The sequence below is a fragment of the Grampus griseus genome (assembly GCF_964374135.1).
Source record: "Grampus griseus genome assembly, chromosome: 6".
Taxonomy (NCBI): domain Eukaryota; kingdom Metazoa; phylum Chordata; class Mammalia; order Artiodactyla; family Delphinidae; genus Grampus; species Grampus griseus.
This window is the reverse complement of record NC_139000.1, coordinates 27,876,031-27,897,720: the sequence shown is the minus strand read 5'-3', so window position 1 is coordinate 27,897,720 and position 21,690 is coordinate 27,876,031. Positions and strand designations below refer to the sequence as shown.

The window sequence follows — 21,690 nt, the reverse complement described above, 5'->3', positions numbered from 1 at the left end:
CTCAGTTTCTTTGAAAAGTTGTCACTTAGGGAATGAGGTGGTGGTGGTATGAACTGCAGTCCATGTGGACAGATTTCCTCTGGCGTGAGATCAGCCCTGGGCTTAAGGCTGTGTTTGGTCACATGAAAGTGTACAACTGTGCCTGCCTTTTCCTCTTTTGTACATTTTGGACTAGCTAGAACATCTCCTGCTGATGGCCAGGAGCTCTTTCATCCACCCAATCCAGAGCCCCGATGGAGGTTTATATAGCAGCAGCAGACCGGCATTCTTACCATGTCCCAGACAAAATTGGAGAGCCAGTAGATGACAGGCTTCACTCCACTGATGAACTGCAGGTGCTTCGCTTTGCTGACCCGCTCCTGGATCAGGAACACGACAAAGCTGGCCGGGACGAAGGACATCGCAAAGATGACACAGATGGACACAAGGACGTCCACTGATGTGGTCATCCTGAAAAAGACAGGCAGTGCAGCTGAGGACTCAATCAGGGACACATACACACACAAATATTTGAAGCATAGCCCAGGGAAAAAAATCTCTTCACCACATATATTTTATTCAGGGTTAAAGATGATTACTTTCAAGAAAAAAAAAACGAAACTCGATAATTCAGATGCAAAACTGATTCTACTGAGGTCAAAAGGGTCTACTGCCAAAATGAAACTATTAAAGGAAGTCTAAGAGTGGCCTAACGGCATTCACTTTGTTCCACTATTCTTGACCTTCCATGAGCAACAAGTTGTAAATTTTCACACATAAGGGAGTAGTGTAGCTTGAAAACTTAATAAAGGAGAAATATTAGTGTGAAACTATTCAAACAACAATTTCTGGCTGTAAATAAGTTTGAAAAGAAAAGCTCGTGGCATATCAACCTAACACGTACAAAAATTCCATCAGATCCTTATTATAAGAATAGTCTTGTAAGTCCATTAAATGGGGTATAATATCAACTATTTCTCTGCATAAATGTTATATAAGCTTGGTATAAAGATCGTAGTGACATATATTGATATTCTATATGAGTGAAGCAGAAGTAATAACTGTGCCATGCTCCACATACAGAAAAGGAACCTAACGTGTGTTGAATATCAACCATGTGTTGAAGGCCGGACTTGGCAATTTACATGAATTGCCTCACTTAATACCATACATCTGGGAAGTTTAGAAACCAGATTCAAACCCAGATCTCTATGATTTCAAAGGCTATGCACTCTGAACTAGATTATACTGGTTTTAACTTCACACTCACACACACACACACACACACACACACACACACTCAAGGAATTAAACACAAGCCGACAAAAGCATGTTTCGCCAAGTTTAAAAATAGTGATTTCAAAACAAATGAAACTGATTTTTTTATTAAACACTGTGTTAAGGGTGAGTTAAAATATTTTAGAATTATATTAACAATTTAACTTACTTTATGTGAATTCACTAAATGTAATAATGTCTTTAATATATCAGAGTCATGTATCTTCTGCAATTTAATCCCTGCCCAGCCAATTCATAAACTGATCATTTTCTGTCCAGAGCCTGGACCAACCCAAACACACCATAATGAACCTGTTTCCCCAGCTGTTACTCTACAACCAGCTTTGTACTTCCTTCCCCTGCTCCATGATTCCCCCAAACACCCTCTCCCTCTCCCGATTCAGACACAGTGGTACTTACAGAGCCACTTCCGAGAGCTGCTGCTTGGTGAGGTTCAGGGGGTGATTGAAGGCAGTAATCCCATATTCGCTAGGGTTCTCTCCCTTCTGCAGGTTGGCCCGGAGAATAGCATTGTTGATGACATTCAAGAAAGAGCTGATGGCGTGCCAGCCCTTGTTGTTGAACCACACCTGAAATAAAACACACCAGGTGCAAGGTACTGCTCCCAAACCCTGCTCCCGGAGGTAGGTGCACACACACAAAACATGCATGTGCACTCCAGAAATTCCAGTCATACCACGAGACAAAACATGATCAGAGAACATGGCAAAGAGGTAACAGCAGCCAGGGTGTGCTCAGCACTGACCGTGTGGCCAGGCACTGTGCTATCTTTAACTCATTTAACCCTCACCATAGCTTTGAGGTAAGCCACGATTACTGCCCGCATTTTATAGATTAGGAAACTGAGGCTTAAATAGGTTAAGTAACTCGGTCAGGTTCATACTGGTTCCCCTGGTGTGAATGGTGGCAAAGCAAGTTCTCTTCATCATCATATTGTAAAATTCAGAGATATTTCTGTCATGAATCAATGTTATCATGAGCTGAAAGTACTTCGGGGGAACATAGGGACTATTGTTCATCAAAAAGCTATTGGAGGGAATTCCCTGGTCCAGTGGTTACGACTCGGTGCTATCACTGCCCTGGGACCGGGGTCAATCCCTGGTTGGGTAACTAAGATCCCTCAAGCACCAATGAGCGGCCAAAATAAAACCAAAAAAAAGCTATTGGAACAAAGGCTTTACCTTGACGGTATTTTTTGTGTCCAGTCCTGTCATGAACCTTCCCAAGCTGCTGAGAAATCGATCTGCAGAACTGTCCTGTGAATGACAGAAAGCTGCCTCAGTGGGATGGTCCACAGGGGAGGGCAACAGGAGGTCTGGGGTCTGTGCACAATGGGACAACCTTGGGAAGGGCAACACTGCCCCTGCGTTGTTCATTGAAATGAACCTTGAAGCCACTGAGTAACTGGCTCCTGAGAAACAAGGGACCAGATTTCTAAAGCAGCGCTGTTGCCATGAGTCACAGGTCTTAAAGGAACCAGAGGGAAACGCTGTGACTCAAAGTCCCAAGATGTAGATGTCTGGCTGAGGATTCTTCACCGCGCTCCCCTGACATCCTCCTAAGACCCAGAACTACACTCAGTATGCAGATGCATCAGACGTGGGGTCTGTGCCTCAAGGGCAGAGATTCAGACTCTAAGACAATCCCTGCCGTCTGTGACCCTAGAGGCCATATCACCTGACACCCCCCGCCCCCCCCCCCCGCCAATTCAAACTTAGAAATGGGGAACCTGAGATACAGATAAATGAAGTGAATGCTTATTAGGTGCTAAAACTAGCTGCCAGCTTAAAGAAAATGATTCATTTCCTGTTTAGCCAGAGATTGTTTCAGAAAAGTATGTTTGATGCCCAGTTTATTTATCCACTGGCTATGCTTAAGTTACTGAGAGATTTAAAATCTCTGCATTTGTTTTTGATCTGCACTTTCAGATAGTAAATAACATACTGAGTAGCTCAGTCTTGGCTGGCCCAAGATCACTAAATGCCCAGTGATGGCTTTGTATTTGAAAGTCTTAAACAATAAGCTGAAAGGTGATCATCTACCTGCCAACTACTCCCATGTACTAGCAACTCATTTTCTCTCTGACATGTCTTGGGATGGATACTGTACCTTGGCCACCTTCAAGTGTTTCTTCATTTGCTTGATGGCATCATTAACTGCTTCACTCGGAGGAAGTGTTTGAGAATTACTGGCACCCAGGGAAAATCCACCGTACCTAAAAGAACAGCCTGATATTAAAACACAGGCGGTGTGGGGTCCAATAACATTCAGCAGCAGACGCCACCGAAGGATGTAATGCTTCATTTAGATGAACTGCCTGTTCAAAGTAGGACCCAAGTAAGACTCAGAGAAAGTTTCACCTTGGCCTCCTCTAATGGACTCTGGTAATCTCTTAACTCTTCTATCTCCTGCCCAAGTGGGAGGGACCTGGGTCTGATTATACATTAAGTGAGACATCTGAGATGTTGAGGAAAGAATGCTCATCTCACAGATGCTCCTCCCACCCCTGGTGGCTCAGGCCTGAACTTGGGTCTCCAGGCAAGCAGATGGGAAGTTAGGATGAGCAGTGAAGACACTGACCAGAGAGGCCTGAAAGGGTTTAGAGACAGGCCATGGCTCTTCCATAGCAGGAGAACCACAAAAGGTCCTGATTCCGCCCTGCTCAGTTACTCAGTAAGTCCTGGCTCTTGGAGAAAAGGCAAAGAAGGAAGATGGGAGGCAGGGACAAAGCCAAGTTTTGAGGCAGCCATGTAAGGTATCTCATTTCTCATGAGAACTGATGGACTTCAAGGATCCTTCCTTCTTTTCTTCCCCAGTCCCATCTGCTCCTTCAAAACTTAGAGGGATATGGGCAGGGGTGGAGGTGGAGGGTGGGTCGGAGACAGCCTGACTGCAGCAGAGGAGAGAATGATTCTTGCTATGCTGATGGGACTCTGGTTTTATTTTCTAATAGAAACATTGTTATTTAAAAAAAAAACTCAGAAGGGGATTCCCTGGTGGCGCAGTGGCTGAGAGTCCGCCTGCCGATGCAGGGGACGCGGGTTCGTGCCCCGGTCCGAGAAGATCCCACATGCCGCGGAGCGGCTAAGCCCGTGAGCCATGGCCACTGAGCCTGCGCGTCTGGAGCCTGTGCTCCGCAATGGGAGAGGCCACAACAGTGAGAGTCGCGCGTACCGCAAAAAAAAAAAAACTCAGAGGGATAAATGAGTTGAAATACAATGAACATAGACGGTTTTGATGCCTCTTATTTCATCTAAGACCTCCTTGGTTATGCCAATGACCTGAAAAATTGTCCTTGAGTCACTAGGACTCCTAGGAATTTGATTTGGTAAGTTTAACTAGCATAGGTTTTCCCTCAAAACATCGTGCTTCCTGTCAAGTCCCTAGAGACCCACAAGGAACTTCTAAAATCTCCTCAAGGACATCAGTGTGCCAAATATTCCAAAGGCCTCTGAAGTGGCAGCTGGGCACTGAGCAGAAATGCTAACGGAAAAGCAATCCCTAAACTAACATCTTCCCGGGATCCAAGAAAACTGCATCAAATTCATCCTCCTGAACTTTAGGAGTCAAAGAAAATGAAAAGAAGGCACAGCGAGGTCAACTTACCTAAACTCATTCACCCAAATCTTGTTCTTTAAGCTGCAGAAGGCCAAAGACAAAGAAACCAGAAATCAGTCCAAAGAAACATTGACCCTATTCCTGATGATGCGAAAGGAGTAAGTATCTACTTGAGGATACAACAAAGGGACAGAAATAACCCTACGGCTGGGCTGCTGCTGTAGGGCCTTGCCAATGGAAAGAAGTCCTAATCAGCATGTCTTTTCTCCTCCCCATATTAAAACCTTATGATTTATATGAAGGTCATGCCTTATATTAAAAACAACTCAAAAATCAACAGAGGTGATCAAACTAGAAACTTTTTAAAATTCAAAATAATAGGTCAATTATGGATGACATATGGAGAGGTTATGCCTCTTTCTTGAAAACTCACAGTAACTGTCATTCAAGCATACCCTTGTCATTAAAAGTTACTAGAACTCCTAACTTAGGGGCCCAACTAACCAAGCTGATAGGAAGGGAGCTAGAACAAACATTTTCTGAGCATCAACTAAATACAGCAGTCCCCATTTATCTGGAGGGGATACATTCCAAGACCCCCAGCGGATGCCTGAAACCATGGATAATACCAACCCCTACATATACTATGTTTTTTCCTATGTCTCCTGTTAATTTCTTTGAAGGTCAATAGGGCCACTATTATGTAGAATATGGGTTACATGAACACAAGAACTGTAATACAGTGTCAGTCAATCTGATAACCAAGAGGGCGTGTGCAGGTAGCATTTGTGGCACGGATATGCTGGACAAAGGGACGATTCCCATCCCAGGCCCCAGGAAGTTATATGGCTCTTGCAAGGCTCTACAGCCAAGACAGGCCGTTAAGTTGGGCCAGGGCTCTCTTTATATTGCGTGTATTATCATTCATTCCATCCATGAGAGGTACTTCACATGTATCGTTTCATGTAATCCTCATGACAAACTAATAAGAGCAACATTATTATCACATTTTATACAACCTAAGGCTTTAATAGGGTAACTGGCTGCCCGTGGTCAAAAATGCTAATAAGCAGCAGTTAGAATTTGAATCCAGATTTATTTTCATCCTGGAACCATGCAACCTCAGTCTTGAAGCTGAATGTTCATAATACTTCCCATCATCTTTCCTAGTTTGAAAGAATATCCTAAACTTCCAAAAGACAACATCAGGTCAAAATGTGATGTTCCCCCCACTACTCAATCTACTATTTTTTTTGGCTTTTCCTTCCTCTGAGCAGTAATGATTAAGCAGGCGCCAAGTTGAGTAAATAATGACCTTTTGGCTATGATCTGCACATATGTCTTCACCAGATAATCCGAAATGTTTCTTCCCGTCAGGTTCTGAAGGATGTCCGCAGTGTTCTGTTTTCTCTGTTATCACAGAAAAACCAAGTGCATGTGTCTTTATGGACCAGAATTGGAATAGAAAACAAATCAAGGACAACAATGACACATGTCCCTCAAACATGTACCACAGTGTGACCAGACTCTGCCCACAGGGCCCAGGCTCTGCCATCAGCCAGCCACCAAGGTCTGATCCATTCTGCTCTCAGCAGGGCCATTATGGCAAGCCAAGGAAAGCCCCAGCAAATTATTCTGAACAACTAAGCGTTAGACCGTGAAGTATCATTCTTTATGGTTACAAAAGGTTTTCAGGGACCAGCACCATTGACTATGCCTAGCAAATTCTTTTGTTCATTGGAGTTATACTGATGAAGAGATGAGCTCTTATTTTGAAGAAACGCAATCAGGAAGGACTGCTTTAAGTTTTCAACACCATTTGAAATTCCTTCTCCTCACCCTGCAACCTGGACGCTGATAAGGCAGCAGAGAGACATCAAAAGCAAGCCTCTTCCTGAAATCATTCTCAGAAAAAATGGCTCACAACTGTTTCCCACACCAGAGTTTCAGAGGATGTCAGAGTTGTAAGACCCACAGAAGTTTTATGGGCGAGCCTCCCTAATTCAGCGGTGAGGAAACAGGCCCAGGGACTCAGCGTGACCTGTCCAAGGTCACCAGCTCATCTGTGGCAGAGGCAGAGATGAAGCTGGGCTTGTCACAGTCTGTCCCGTGACACCACCACTGGGGGAGAGTCCACAGTGTGCCTTCCACAGCTCATTGATCCAGAGTGTCGTATTCTGGTTGGACCTCGAACCAGTAAGGAAACTAGGCTGACTTCAAAAGAGAGAAGCAGGCTAAGCTCCCTCAGATACAGGAACAATGTGCTCCAAGGCCCCTCCTCTCAAAACTCACATGCTTTTCCCTATGACAAGAATCATGACTGAAAGAGACCCTCCTGACACGGCAGGTCACCCATTCCTTCTCCCCAAGCCCACCCTGCACCCCACCTGAACGGTCACACCCTGAAAGTGACTCACCTGTGGAGGAGGCAGCCCCCCAGCCCCCAGGGGACACACGGGCAGCATCTTCTTGATTCTGTCGCTGCTACACTGGCAGGCGGGGGAGGGGTTCTCCATCGTCCAGTTCCCGTTTCGGAAGAGCTCCGTGATGGTCTGGGGCACAGGGGTGGTGCTCCACTCCTCCTCCCCCACCGAGCAGGGCATGTCTCTGCAAAGGGACGTCAAAGGTAGGATCACTCAAGAGGGCCTGGCCCCTCCTATTGCCTCAGAGCACAGGACCAATCAATAACAACTGCAAACATGCATGTATCCCCTCATCAATTGGTTATTTGATCCGCCCCACAGACTTGTAAGTTACAAACTCATTTACAGTGAAGGATGATGGAACACAAAGAGGGCCTAAATGCTCATATACTGAACTCAAGTCAATCCAATCACCAGCATTCAATCACTCACCCATGTGTTCACTCAACAGACACTCACTGAGCATCTACTATGTGCCAGACACTGTCCTGCATATTTGAGAATTTGGGGTGAGAAGACAAAGACAAATACAACCTTCATGGAGGTTGTATTCCCAGGAAAGAGTTCGATAACAAACAATTAAACACTTCAGCCAAAACCTAAATGTTGGGAGAGAACAAGCTGGGCAGGGATGCAGGGGAAAAATATTACAAGCAGAAGCAACAGAGCACAGGTGAAAAGGTCCCGAGTGTTCTACGTTGAAGGAACAACAGGAATGCAGTGGGGCTGGAATGTGATGAGCTGCGAGGGAGAGTGATGGGAGATGAGGAGAGGGAGGCGGGAGCCACAGGACACAGGCCTGCGAGGAGTCTGCATTTTATGTTCAACGTGCTGAAACCTGGTGGAGAGTGTCAGGATGCACTTTATGTTTCAAAACGAGTAGAGAATTGGGAGGGGCACAGTGAGTAGGGGTCAGAGTTGTTGGTACATGAAGAGCTAGGCTGTTTGCAAGCATCCCAGGTAACTAAACACAGGCCTTTATGTCTGACTTGAGCTCTGAATTACTGTGATACCATCAGTAAGTCACTTGCCCTCTCAGGGCCTATTTTCTCCACTAGTGAAACAAAAGTATGAAATGACTTGTCTCAATAAGTCACATTTCAACAAGGCATTTCTAACATCCCTTCCCTTTCAAAACTCTACAATTTGAAGCAGAGCCACAGTCTAGATGATTCTTCTATCAAATGAACAGTTTTGTGGATTGCCCTCTAGTTCTCTCTTTAAAGCACCTGGACTAAATGGAAAAGTCAGACTAAGATGGTGCCGTCCTGAAGTTCACGCTCTAAAACCTTCACAAGATCACTGGCTGAGATCAGTTCCACTACTTACTGAAAAACCTAGAAGTCTCCACAGTGGGGCCCTTACATCAGACGGACCCCAGTACACGTCAGTGGGTGCTCTGCCCCCAGGCTGCGAACCTGTGAGGTCAGGCCTGCACCTCTCAATGCAGGCCTGGCTCCTACAGATCCTTCCTTGGCTGGCGTCCATCTATGAGTCCATACTGTTGAGCTGGCATGTGATGAGTCCACCTACCTGCGTTATTACCTCATCTCACTCTCCTCTCTCGCCTACAGAGAACTTCCAAGTGGAATCTCATCAAAAGTCCTGTGAAATCTCTGACCGTCTCCACCTTGGTCACCTTGTGTTTTAGGAACTGATACTGTCAGGATTGATCACTTAGCAAGTATTAAGTACTAACAAATGTTCAGTAAGCACTCAATTGATAAGAGCTGACAAGCACATAATGGCTATCCATTTAGCAATCTGTTCTGAAACCTTGCACACACAGGCGGTGTCTGTCTCCTGCAGGCTCACTACCTTCCCTTTAAAACCTGGAATTCAAGTTAGGCCTTCTCCAATCTATCCACACCTTCCCACACTCTCCATAATTCCTCAGTCTGTGGTTAACAACCTACCTGAGCCTGGAAACTTGAACCTGCCTCTACCATCACTGGGTTCTCTCAGAAGCACCTCACCTCTCTTCACTGTCTTTACTCACAAAGATCTCTGGCCATGCCTTCCTCCCATATACACTTAGAGTCGTATGGGTATTTCACTGAATTTATTTATACACTGCCTACTTTTTTTTAAAGGACTTTGAAGGAGAATATGATAAAAATACGCAACTCTGAAAGAAGAAAATGTCCATTTTTATAAAAACAATGCCATCTTTTCAGGCTTTTAGAGTGAAGAAGCTGATAAACAAAACTGCAAATTATACATAATGGGAGCCTGTCTCTGCACTTAGGTATAGGAGCTGGAGAAAAGGGATCAGTATAAAGTACTATTTAAATTAAATATTCATTTCTAAAGCACTAAACAAACGTCTATAGTCATTTGCCTGGCAAGATGCTAGAAGACTCTCCTAGTTTGTTATGTTTGTTCCTAGGTGGTCTGATTAAATCTCTATATTAACTTTTCTAAAATAAAAAATGTTTCCAAGGGCAAATGATGGTAGTCACCATGTGGCATACAAATGATAAAAGCAGTGTAGAGATCAAAGCAGGTGACAAGCACAAGAAGCCAGCCGTGGCGGGGCTCACAGCTCAAGTGGCACTCACGGGATTGGGTTTCCTTCCATACATCGGGTCCCGAAGCCAGGCTTTCCGGTGAGAGCGCTCAAGAGTTCCTGCGTGCTCACGTCCTCAGGAGCATCATTACTGTAGGTACATGAGAGGCAGCCAGCTCAGCAATGCATTAAAACCATGAATCGGGAGGAGGAAGGCGATTGTTTTTTAATTAAACACTTTATTAAGTACTTCCTGTGTGCCAAACTCTTGAAACAGAAATGAATAAAACACAGAACCCACCCACAAGGAACTCAGCCTCTGGCCATATATTTGTTATCAAGGTAACATACAGCACTCCAAAGCGGAGCTCGTGTAAGTAAGTTATATGTATAGAGATGTGCACACGCATGTGTACACACCCACCCACATATATACACACATGTACGTATATATTTTAACGTGAAGTACATGAATTCATTAATGATCAGTATTTCAAAAGTACTTTCACAATTATCCATTAGGCATAGACCACAGGGATTTTCTAGGAAAGGGCAGGCTGATTTTATGGGCTGAATGTTTGCACGGACAACTGGAAAACACAAACAACGATGAGTACAGGTTACAAACACAAAACAAGCCCATGTGTTCCACAGCCCCGGGCAATACAAGGTCAGCAGCTTGGAAAGGAAAGAAGAAAGTAAACCTTCACTAAATAGGAAGGAAGCATGGGATTAGACAAAAAGAGACTGAGTCACATGTTATATTATATATATATATATATATTTTTTTTTTTTCTTTAAAGCTTCCCTTTGACATCACTGACACGCTTCCCCAATCAAAAGATCTACAAACACTATGGGACTGAGGAAAACTCCTGTATAACGTGATGCAGAAATTCCTTTGTCCTTTTGTTTGAAGCATTGGATTGTTACAGAGCAGCTGGCATTTTGGTCTAAAAAACAAACACTAGCTAGCTATTATCTATAAGCTAAAAGACTAAATAATAAATACACGAATTGCATCATGCAGAAAACAAGAACCTGGAGGTGCGATGCTCTGAGTGTATGGAAGCCATGTGTTCAACTACAGAATAAAGACATAGCTATGAAAATCCAAATATATTATAGCTCAATCATAGATTTTTTTGCAAGGGCAGATTACTTACATAAAACACGTATGTTCCTCACAACAGCGTATAAAGAGGAATGGAGTTTAAATGCGGTAACAGGACTGGCCTGTTAGTTCAGGTTTTGTTCACCGCTGTCCGTTGCATCTAACATGAGTTTGTGTGAGGGCTGTAGCCACAGCTGATAAATCCATGCCCCTGTGTAACTCTCGAGTCCCCCTCCCCTTGGCCCTCAGCACAGTAAACACCCTGGTCGGCCTGAGGTCTCCTCCCACCTTGGGCGCAGAAGGCAAACGCATACCTGACAAATGTGTACTGTTCGTTGTACATCCAGGGCTGAAGTTCCAGGCTGGGGTACTTGCCAAAGGGTGGCACGATCAAGCTGAACACCAGGGCGATGCAGACAAACACAGCCGGCAGGACAATCTATAACCAGGGGGTAGGAGGGAAGAGAAATCGCAGGAGAAGGACAAGGGTTAGAAAGAAGGCCACAGGGCAAGGCCCCGTGAGTCCAGCCAGCCTCTCCGACCAGCCATCACTCGAGTGTGCACAGGGCGCAGCTCCACCAAGGCATTCTTGGCAGGTTGGAAGCAATGGAGACTGAAATGTAAACCTCTTCCCTCCGGGGCATTTCTGGAAGCTGGCAACACAAGGCCAGAGGCTGTGGCCCCCTGACAGGGGCACCAAGCTGAGAACTTCACAGAGTAAACAGTGGTCACATGTCAGGGTGACTTAGAACACCAGGTCCCTCTCCTCTCTGAAAACCTGAGAAAGACCACACTGGCCATGAGCTCAGCTCAGACAAAAGCTGAGAGCTGAAGCCTGGACCAGAAGCCAGAAGACCTGTAGTTTTGTTCTTTCTCTACTATAAGCGTATCCATGTAAAGTCACATCCCCTATGGTCTCAGTCTTCTCATTTGTAATCTGCAGACAGACTAGGTGACCCATTCAGATCCCATACTTTGATAAAACCACTCTACAGCACTGTCTCCATGGAAAGGGAATAGCAGCTATTTCTTCCCCTGATGGCCTCAAAAAGCACGATTAATCGAAATCCTTACTAAACCACCTTAAACTTTACACCTGTACCTTCTCTGAAAACAATGACTTGTACATACTTTATAAGCAAACTCTAAGCTCCTTCCATTTATTCCTGAGAAATTTATCCGTTAAAAAAAAAAAGATCCAAATGATGCCCCTGGTTCTAATGTTCTCGCGTTTCAATGCAGAAAAGTAATCACTAGGTGATTAATTCCATGGGAAAAAACTGTATGAGCATTATCTCATTTAATTAGCATTACAACCCTAAGTAGTAATATCGTTATCACCAATCAACAAACAAGGTAACTGGGGCTCAGGGAGACTAAGTAACTTGCCCAAGGCCAAAGAGACAATAAGTAGCAGAACCAGAATTCAAACCTAAGTCTATGCACTCCAAACTCATATTCTGTGCGTTACTTACATAGTCTGTAGAGAAGAATCTCTGCAACTTCTTTATACTTCTTGATTTTATAGACTAGAATAATTTCATCCCTCCTAACCCAGCAAGTTAGCGTGCAAACACTGACATGCAGGCAAGAGTGTAATGAGTCTTCTCTGCTTTTTTTTTTTTTTTTTTGTCTGACCTCTGGTTATCTTTTCTATCAGTTTTCAGATAAACATCAACTTAGAGAAAAATAAAGTTTCCAATAAGTTCATATGTTGAGTGCATCTGGGCATATCATCTCTGAAGTTATGAAAGTTTAATTTGCCCAGCCAGTTTTTCCAACCTTTGTCCTTGTTATACTCTCCTTTACGATAAAACTAACACACGGTAATTACTAACGTGAGGTTCATTCTAATCACTTACTCATTTTAATCTTCATAACAATTATATCATAGATACTATTATTATCCCCATTTTACAGATAAGGACACTGAGGCTCAGAAAAGTAACCTGCAACAGATACATGAGTGCAAGAAGCAGAACTGGGATTGAAATACAGATCATCTGGCTCCAGTGTCCATCTTATAACAATGATGCTACCCTGTCTTCACTGGTCAGGGAGCCTGCAGCCCATCAAGGAAGGCTGAGTCCTTGGCCTGGAACAGCACTTCTCACCTGAGCAAAGAATCCCTTCCGACTCCGTTTGGCAATCAGCAGCCTCTTCCACAAAAGGGCCCCAAACTGCTGCTGTGTGAGTTTCCAGCCCTTCACCTGGTAGGAGCCTTTGCCGTCCATCCCGCTGAGCAGGTCTGTTTCTCTGGATTCTGCAGAAAGCCAACACTGAAGGTCACCTATTATATCAGGCATTTTTGACATCCCCACGCTCCTCCCTCCAGCATCTTCAGCAACCACCTTGGAGGCTTGCGTTTGAAGGTAAAAGTAAAGGAGTAAAGGGCCTTGGTGACAAATTCACATCCAAGGAAGAGGGATGACCCCAAACGTATGACAGCAGCAGTTCCTGCCTTTGGGTTCTTATCTGATGAGCACAGAAAAATGAAGGTGCTTTGAGACAGCTGAAGAGAGATGTTCACACATAATGGTGCTACGTCAAGCCATTCAGATGAATCAAGTCATCCTCAATTTCTTACAGAATATTCTACAAAACAGGCCATGTAAGTAGGCTGACATACTTGAGAACACACAACAGCAATCTGTCTCCCATTTATTATATTTTTGGTAAAAGGTGGACACATTCCAGTGATCTAAGCACTAACGATGTATGAAGTTAGGGAGAACATGAGAGTCACACACTCACGTGGCACAGGCATGGGAGAGTCAGGAAGGTTTCTGTTCCAAAAAATTTTTATAGAAATCCTTGTCTTAAACAAACCATTTCTAACTGCGGTGGCTTGACATCTTACCAATAGTTGCTTCATTTCCTGCCTCCCGCTTCTCCATCCCAGTCAAATACGCAGGGACACACTCATCCAAAACAGCTAAGTCTAAGGGTCCAATTAACTCTAAAAGCAAATGCACCTCGCTCTTTCAAAATCTTCCGTCCTTTCAGAGAACATTTATTCAACAATTAAACACCTAATGTACGCGAGAAAAGGTAAGAAATGGATTCAGAGGATTGAGGGGCCATCTTTTTTTTTTTTTTTTTTTTTGAGGGGCCATCTTTTGATGTGTGTGTATCTTGAGAGAGCGATCTCAGTGCAGTGAAGGAAGTGGTGAGGACAGGCTCTTTCAGGTTTGACTGTATACACAACCCTGAAAAGGGGAAAGTGGCTTTTCTCATTCTCTCTCTTCCCTTTGGACCCTGTAGGCATCTGCCATCCTGGTTCAAGGACCTCGAAAGATAACACCGGAGAAGAACATAAGAGAGAAATTCACTTTCTAGCAACAGAATGAAGATCTTGCCCAAACGGACCTGGATCTATGTCGGAATCATTTGGATCAACAGCATCATCTTCAGTAAATGGGCGAAGACAGCTCTGCTTGTCCCCGAAGACCCGTCTGTTTCGTCTTGCCGGTAGGGTGCCATCTGAAGGCAAAAGGAAGGAACCCCATGTTTCACTTTATTTGTAGCAAAACAAACTCTGAATCTGTAACAAATCTATCCACTAAAAGTAAGAATGTCATAAAACAATTTGAAGGGAAAGGCACAAGCCTGGTGAGCTAAGACAGCCTACAGGGGGCACAGCCCAGAGAATGTGCAGCCCCCCTGGAGGGTTACCTGAGGTCTCAGCATCCACCCCACTCTCTTCAGCCACTTTGAGAAATATCTGGAAAATAAGAGTGAGAGTGTCATAAGCACCACATTGTGAGAGCAACTGCCATGATTATTACATGACTGAACGGTACGCTAGCCCCTAAAGACAAAACGTAGAAGACTCATTTATTGATAACACTTTGTCAGAGTCACTTGGGAGAGAAGCCGTTTTTACCAGAGAACATTTCCCCAATGGTGAGGGCTATCAATCCAGACAATCATTTTCAAATTAAAGCTGTGACATGAGGACACTGCGGAAGGAGGAATTTGTTCTGAACCTACAGGGAATGAGCCAAGCGGCTTCTTCCAAGTCTATGGCCCCAAATCTTTGAGTAGGCTAGCACACCGTGATAGGTTATCCGAGACAGGATATCAAGAGAGGAGGGGTTCCCATCACTAGAAATGTTATGGCAGGGATTCCAACATCAGAAAACAATCTGAACTAGACCAATGATTCCCAAACTCTGATCTGCCCAGACGCTGCCCAGGAAGCATGCAATAAAAGCACAGACATTAAGGCCTTACCTCCAGAAATTCTGATTCAAAGACCCTGGAGCTGAGCCTTGGAATTTTTATTGTCAATAATATTCTCATATGATTCTGCTGCACAGTCAAACCTGGAGACTACTGGGCCAGACAATTTTATACCCCTTCCAGCCCTTGAGGTCTCTCTAAAGAGAGGCACTGCTTACACAGTAATAGAGTATGAGCTTTGAAGCCCAAAACCCCTGATTCTGAATCCTTGCTTGGTTTCCCTGAATGTCAACTTTCTCATCTTGTTATGAGGATTAAATGAAGTTACAATGATTGAAAAAAGCAAAACACACCAAGGTTAGCACATGGCACAAGTAGATTTTCCATAAATGTTGGCCATTTCCGATGCATGGTCATGACACAGTCATACCAGGGAGCAATCCTAATACTTCTTTCCTGTATCTCCCACTACAACCTTAAAGGGTTAACTGGAACCAACACAACCCAGATGCCAACGACCTAAGCACTCAATGCCTAGGTCCATGGTGATCCTATTCCCAGTGGGCACGCAGGCTGCCTGTCTGACGCCGGGATCGCTGGCCCTGCTCTATTCTGACAGCCAGCCACCGAACTTACTTCTTCCAGGGTAGTCTCTGAGATTCCATAACTGGAGATGCCCAGGTCTGAGAGCCGGTCATCAATCTCATGGAAGAGTTCCACAAAGGCTCCCTCTTTGGCGGCTTCATAGGGCAGCACGTAGGTCAGCTCATGCCCAATGTCTTCCACCAGCCGGGCCTCGGCCACGTGCTTCCTGATGAGGTTGGAGATCGCGGAGACATCTGTAGGGACCAAAGAACAGACGCGGCTCAGCCAACTCCGAGGCCCCCCATTAGGGGCCGGCCGCTCTCCACCTTCTCCCTTGCTTACTCCTTAGGAGCCCGCTTGCCCACACAGCACACATGGTCCAGACACTGAAGTCATTCCACGTGTTCATCTCTGACCTGAGAGTTCCTGGGGGCGGGGGCTGGGTCTTATTCACCTTTGTATCACCAAAGCCGGGCACAGTGTAGGTCCTCAGTGCATGGTGGGTGGCTGGCTGGCTGGCCGGCCTTCTGAGGTGGAAAGCCTGGTGGCTATTGCCTAAGTGCTAGGATTCTTCAATGGAAAGCTTGACTAAAGGAACTGTAAAAGAGTCTTCACCTTTCTCTAACCTTTTAAAGGAGGCTCCTTCTATGTCCCTCAATAGAGGGTTAATCAAACAGGGCACGGAAGGAGAGCCAGAGCCTTCCTGGGAACAGCCAGCTGTTAGGATGGGGAAGACATGGCCAGGGTAAAGGCTTCTGTTCCATATGTGTTATTGGTGACACTGGCCTCCTATACACACCTCCTGAGGGAAATCCAGTGGGCTGCTCCTCTCCTGGGCACTCACCCTCCCTAGGCACTGAACCTCAATCCCTCCACTATCAGCTTGGCTACTCAGCTCCACATCCCTGGTCTCCAGTGTCCAGTGTGCAGCCAGACCCACTCCCCTAAGGGATCCCCCCAGCCCCAATCATCTCAGCCCTCTGGGACACTGCCCTGCCAGCTCCCAGACCAAGCCCCAGGCTCCCCGGCAAGCGTCAGGCCGATCCGCCACCAAGCTGCACCCTCTCCCGCAGCCGCCCAGCCCCAGCCCAGCAGCAAACCTTGAGTCAGCGCCACCAGCCTCTGCACCTCTCCTCCTCTGCCTCCACTCTGCCCAGCTGGGGGAAGCTCAGGCACCACCTGAATAAGAAACCCCAGAGTCCTTACCGATGGTCAGCGTGTCACTTTCATGGTCACTGCCCAGGCCAGCATCAGAACTGCTCTGAGAAACACTGTCCTCCTGATGGCAAAGAAGGAGGTAAGAATGGGTCAGGGACCGAGCAAGGTGCAGCCCCACCACCTTCACCTGGGGGCTTCCGAGAAGCTCTATCGTGTGAGAACCGGAGCAAAGGGCTTCTCCTGGGAGGCATGCAACTGGGCTGCCTTGCCTTCTGAGGCCACCGTCTGATCTGACACATGGGCTGTGTGCACGGGAAGCAGAGCTCTCCAAAGAACTGTGGCCTGCCAGTGAGTGCCGTAACCAAGCCCTCAACGACCGTCTTGGGCGTGGGATTTACCTGCCTGGTTATCTAGCTCAGTGCTTCTCAAGCTTTAATTTGTGTTTCCTCACCAGAGGACCTTGTTAAAATGCAGATTCTAATTTAGTAAGTCTGAGTTGGGCCCAAGTTTCCGCATTTCTAATGAGCTCCCAAGTGATCCTGACGCTGCTTGTCTCAGACTGCACTTTGACTCACAAGACATTAGTTAAAAGATAAATAAGTGGACAGGAGGTCAAGGTTGGGATGTAAGTGTTTTGGGTGCCAGTGTTTGCACACACAAATAAATCTCAGGCATGTACTGCAGTACAGGGGAAAATGTACCTGGTTATTGGGCTCTGGTCCCACCTCTGTTATTCACTTGCTGGGTGACCTTGAATAAACTAAATCCCTACAAGCCTCACTTCTCGCATCTGGGATAATAATTGCAATACCTTCTTCCCAGGGTTGCTCTGTACTTTGAGATGATAGATTAAAAAAAAAAAAAAAGTTTGCAAATGATAACAATGCTGCAACTATTATCATGATTTTCCTTTATGGCCAGAGTCTGCCAGACTGAGTGTCTGGCATGAAATCGGTGCTCAATATATATTTGCCGTTTTGTAGTTTAAAAGTTAAGGTCAATGAGATTTAAAGGAAATGAGCAGGCACAGCAGGGCATTCTTCAGCTAAGGCTCGTAACTCTTGGTAAGTCTTTCTTCTTCAACAAAATTAAGTCCTCTAAGGGCCTTCTCCATCACTCATTGTGTCTCCATAGGAAAAAGGAAATGGGATTCAACAGAGCTAGCATGATGGGAACAGAAGTCTCCAGAGATTTCCATGTAGGAGGTACGACGTGACTCCAAAGGGACACAGAGCAGGGAGATGGTGGCGTCAAGGTGGCAGAATGGGGCAGATGTGGACTAGCCACTCACAGCCAATGAGTCCCGACTCCCCGGACCCGGCACCAGCCCAGCACTGAGGCTGCAACTCACCTTTTTCAGGTACGACACAGTGCTACTGCTATTTCTGCACGAGCTGAGGGAGGACTCCACATCCTTCTTGACCAGGGTCAGGTAGTAACCTGTCCCCAGCTGGTTCTTCAGGAACAGGGAGGAGCCCACGCAGCACAGCTTCCCATGGGAAATGATGGCAATCCTGTCCCCCAGGATGTCCGCTTCATCCATGTGGTGTGTGGAGAGGATAATGGTGCGGCCTGCCGGGAACAAACACAGGGACGAGGCACAGGTGAGGCCTGCTGTCCTCACTCATCGCAGTGGCCAGAACTACAGAAATACGAGCAGGGGAAAGCCTGGGAGAAAGACCCCGAGGCCTGTGTGCTCATGACCCCCAGGATGGCAGTGCTGTGAGGACGGCTGCTGCACCCTCACAGAATGAAGGACGGGAATGTTTATTTGGGAACTTGCTACATGCCAGCAGTGTGCTACGTGGTCTAGGTGCATTCTCATTTAACTTAATCCTCTGTAAGGTGGGCACTCCCACCATTATAGATAAAGAAGCTTAGGCAAGTTAAATGACTTTTCCAAGGTCTCGGGCCAGCTTGAGCTGACTCCAGAGCTGTGCCCCTCATACTGTACCACCTTGTGTACCTTCTACCCCTCTAAGCTGACTGCACCTCTCCCATCCATTCATCCACTCTGTCAGCACACAAGTTTAGTGCCCCATGTGGGGACAGAGATGAAGGACAACACAGCCTTGGCTCTTGGGAATCTCAGTCTATAGGAGACCATAATTATACTGTACATGTGAAAGTTCTAGGCTGGAGGGAGCCCTGGGGGCCCACAGAGGATGCCCTTTATCCCCATTTCTCTTCTCCTTGCAGGCCCCTAGGGAATGAAGTGTAAACTTGAAGGGTCTTGGATACCAGGTCTCCCACTTGCACACCAGGGCGGAGCTCAGAGCTCAGCTCCACATTTTCCTTGAAAGCAATTCTGTTGCTCTAGCAGGAACAGCCACGAGATACTCTTCCAGAGGCCGGCCCTCCCTCCCTCCCCCTCCCAGCCCAGAAGGCAGAGTAAATACACATCAGTTACCGTGTCGATATTTCAGCAGCAGCTCCCATATTCCCCTGCGGGAGTAAGGGTCCACGCCGGCTGTGGGCTCATCCAGAATGACAACCTTGGATCCCCCAACAAAGGCCAAGGCCACAGACAGCTTTCTCTGCATTCCACCTATGGGACAGAGGAGACAGGATCCAGGGCCAGCCCCAGTGAGTGACAGCAGAGGTGGCGAAAGAGGGATGAAGGTGCCCACCTGGGGACAAGCCCGGAACACGTTTCTGACCCACCCTCCCACTCCCCGGGGAAGCCGGGGACACGGCGGCAGCTGTATTTCCTGCGTGTGTGTAGTCGGGGGCGGGGGGGTGCGCTGGATGAGGAAGGCAGCTCTGGGCCTCACCTGACAGTTGACTTGTTTTGCTTTTCAGTTTGCTTGGCGGCAAACCAACATCCAGGGCCATCTGCTCCATCTCTGCTTTCACGTGCTTCTCCGAGAGCCCTTTCAGGCGGGCGTAAAACCAGATGTGCTCTTCAACAGTCAGCCTGGGGACAGAGGGGCAGGTCGGCTCCGGGCCCCCAGGACGCACAGAACACAGTGCCTCCTCCCCCAGAACACGACAGGCACATTTTTCTTTCCCCACTTTTTTTTTTAACTTTATCAATTTCTGAAAAATAATCTCCAGGAAGGATTCAAGGTAGAACAGCAGTGAGCAGTCACATGAGCTACGTGAGAAGCCAAAGCAGCAGGGTGACAGGTCACGTCCACCCGATTCCCCGCTGGCCTGGCCCCCGCGCGTCAGGCAGTGGCAGGTCCTCAAAGGGCCCTCCCCAAGGCCCCACCAACCAACGAGCTGCCTCGGCCTTAGCCTGGAGCAGCCCTCCTGAACCTCGAAGGACTTCAGCCCTGAGAGAAGGGGGGCCCTGTGGAGGACACAAGCCCAGGTTGCTCACTGTAGATGTGAGGAAACCGGGGCTCAGAAGGGGGAATGCCCTCGCCCAAGGTCACAGAGCTCAGGTCTCTCTCTGCTCACCATGGCGGCTCCCTGCTTGGTGATGGGCAGGCTGAACAGGGGCAAAAGTTCTGAGCAGGAAACACGGGACCCACGTATCAAGGGCCCTGAGCTACTGCCAGGTGAGAGCGGTGGTGGTCTCAGGGAGGGTGTGCGGGGAGAGAGGATGTCCTTACTCCAGAAGGACAGGAACGGAGAGCACCATTTCCCAGGCCTACATCCACCAGCTGGACTGATATAACATTCCCCATCCCACAATTCTGTTACTTTCCAACATCAAAGGACGACCTGCCCTCAACACATCCAGGAAGGTGAGGTCTGCTACCCCCAAAGGTGGTAAAATGCTTACCCGTGACTCACGACACACCTCCAAAGAGCCTGTGCTGGTACTCACATGTCAAACAGCACGTTATGCTGGGGACAGACCCCCAGGTTCTGCCGGATGGTGCTCATCTCGGAGCGAATGTCTTTCCCCAGGATGTAGGCAGTGCCCGAGGTGGGGGGGAACAACCCGGTCAGGATTGACCTAAGGACAAAAACGTTAAAGTACAGGAGTCAGCACTGGCCCTCCTGCCCTGAAGCTCCACTCCAGGCGGCAGCGTCCGGGCAGACGGCAGAGGCAGCAACCCTCCAGCCCCGTTCCTTCCTAATGGACTCCAACAGACCCCGACACAGCGAAGGAGTCTCTGCTTCAGTGAACAGCTAGGAGTGGGCCTATGTGTTGGAAATGGCAGTTTCAGCACAAGCATTTTTTAAATGAAGATTCCAATTTACAATGGGAAGTACACTTTAAAGCATATATTCTTTTTATGCTTAAAATCATGTCCAAGTAAAAGGGACAAAGCAGAACAAATGATTCAAAGATAAAAGTAATTTTTGTGTTTGGCAGTTAGGATTTTTGCGCACCTTTTAAAGAGTTTCTGCAATGTTCATAATATATTGATTTTGCGTGCTAAAAATATATAAAAGAAAAACAGGAGGAAGAGATTACCTCTTCCCCCACCAAAATGCCCTCTGCAATGGCTGATGGACTACATTGAAAGCCACTGAGGTAACGCTGGTGTGTTTATCGCCTGTGCTCCCTTCTGAAGCTGTCCATTATAAGGTCCTTATAGGTCCCAGAGAAGGCAATCATACAGCCAGCCAGCTGCCCAGCTGTTTCTCACATCTGCTTAGAGACAGAGTTCCTGGAAATTACTTCCTCCCACCAGTACAGCCAATCTCTCTTTCCACATTCTTGCCTCACAGTTCTGACCAAACCAACTCCAAAGGAGACCTTTTCTCAGACTTGTCACAGTCTCAGGTTCCAAAAATACTGCAGAATTCTGAGAACCGAAGGGGAAAGGTCATCTAAAGGCCTCCAGTCTATTTTAACCTGAAGAAATAATATCTAGAGAAAAACCAGCATTTGGAAAGCACTCTTGTGATTAGATAACATTTTTACATTCATCAATTCCTCATATGCTCTGCCCTTGGCCCGGTAACCAAGGCAATGT

The 21,690-nt window shown here is 46.7% G+C and overlaps 1 protein-coding gene across 4 annotated transcripts in view; it reads right to left on the bottom strand.

The window, feature by feature from the left end:
- ABCA1 (ATP binding cassette subfamily A member 1) overlaps positions 1–21,690 on the bottom strand; it is a 137,022-nt gene that overhangs the window by 17,482 nt on the left and 97,850 nt on the right. For all 4 annotated transcript variants that reach the window (XM_082657620.1, XM_082657619.1, XM_082657622.1 and 1 more), the window contains 18 exons: positions 20,589–20,720; positions 19,585–19,727; positions 19,221–19,358; positions 18,162–18,382; positions 16,859–16,931; positions 15,704–15,906; positions 14,558–14,606; positions 14,252–14,365; positions 12,997–13,145; positions 11,197–11,321; positions 9,821–9,919; positions 7,254–7,443; positions 6,152–6,246; positions 4,885–4,917; positions 3,388–3,493; positions 2,460–2,534; positions 1,678–1,847; positions 273–450 (listed from right to left, as the gene is read on the bottom strand). In XM_082657620.1, the coding sequence (XP_082513746.1) occupies positions 273–450; positions 1,678–1,847; positions 2,460–2,534; positions 3,388–3,493; positions 4,885–4,917; positions 6,152–6,246; positions 7,254–7,443; positions 9,821–9,919; positions 11,197–11,321; positions 12,997–13,145; positions 14,252–14,365; positions 14,558–14,606; positions 15,704–15,906; positions 16,859–16,931; positions 18,162–18,382; positions 19,221–19,358; positions 19,585–19,727; positions 20,589–20,720 (2,293 nt within the window). The remainder of the gene's footprint in view (positions 1–272; positions 451–1,677; positions 1,848–2,459; positions 2,535–3,387; positions 3,494–4,884; positions 4,918–6,151; positions 6,247–7,253; positions 7,444–9,820; positions 9,920–11,196; positions 11,322–12,996; positions 13,146–14,251; positions 14,366–14,557; positions 14,607–15,703; positions 15,907–16,858; positions 16,932–18,161; positions 18,383–19,220; positions 19,359–19,584; positions 19,728–20,588; positions 20,721–21,690) is intronic.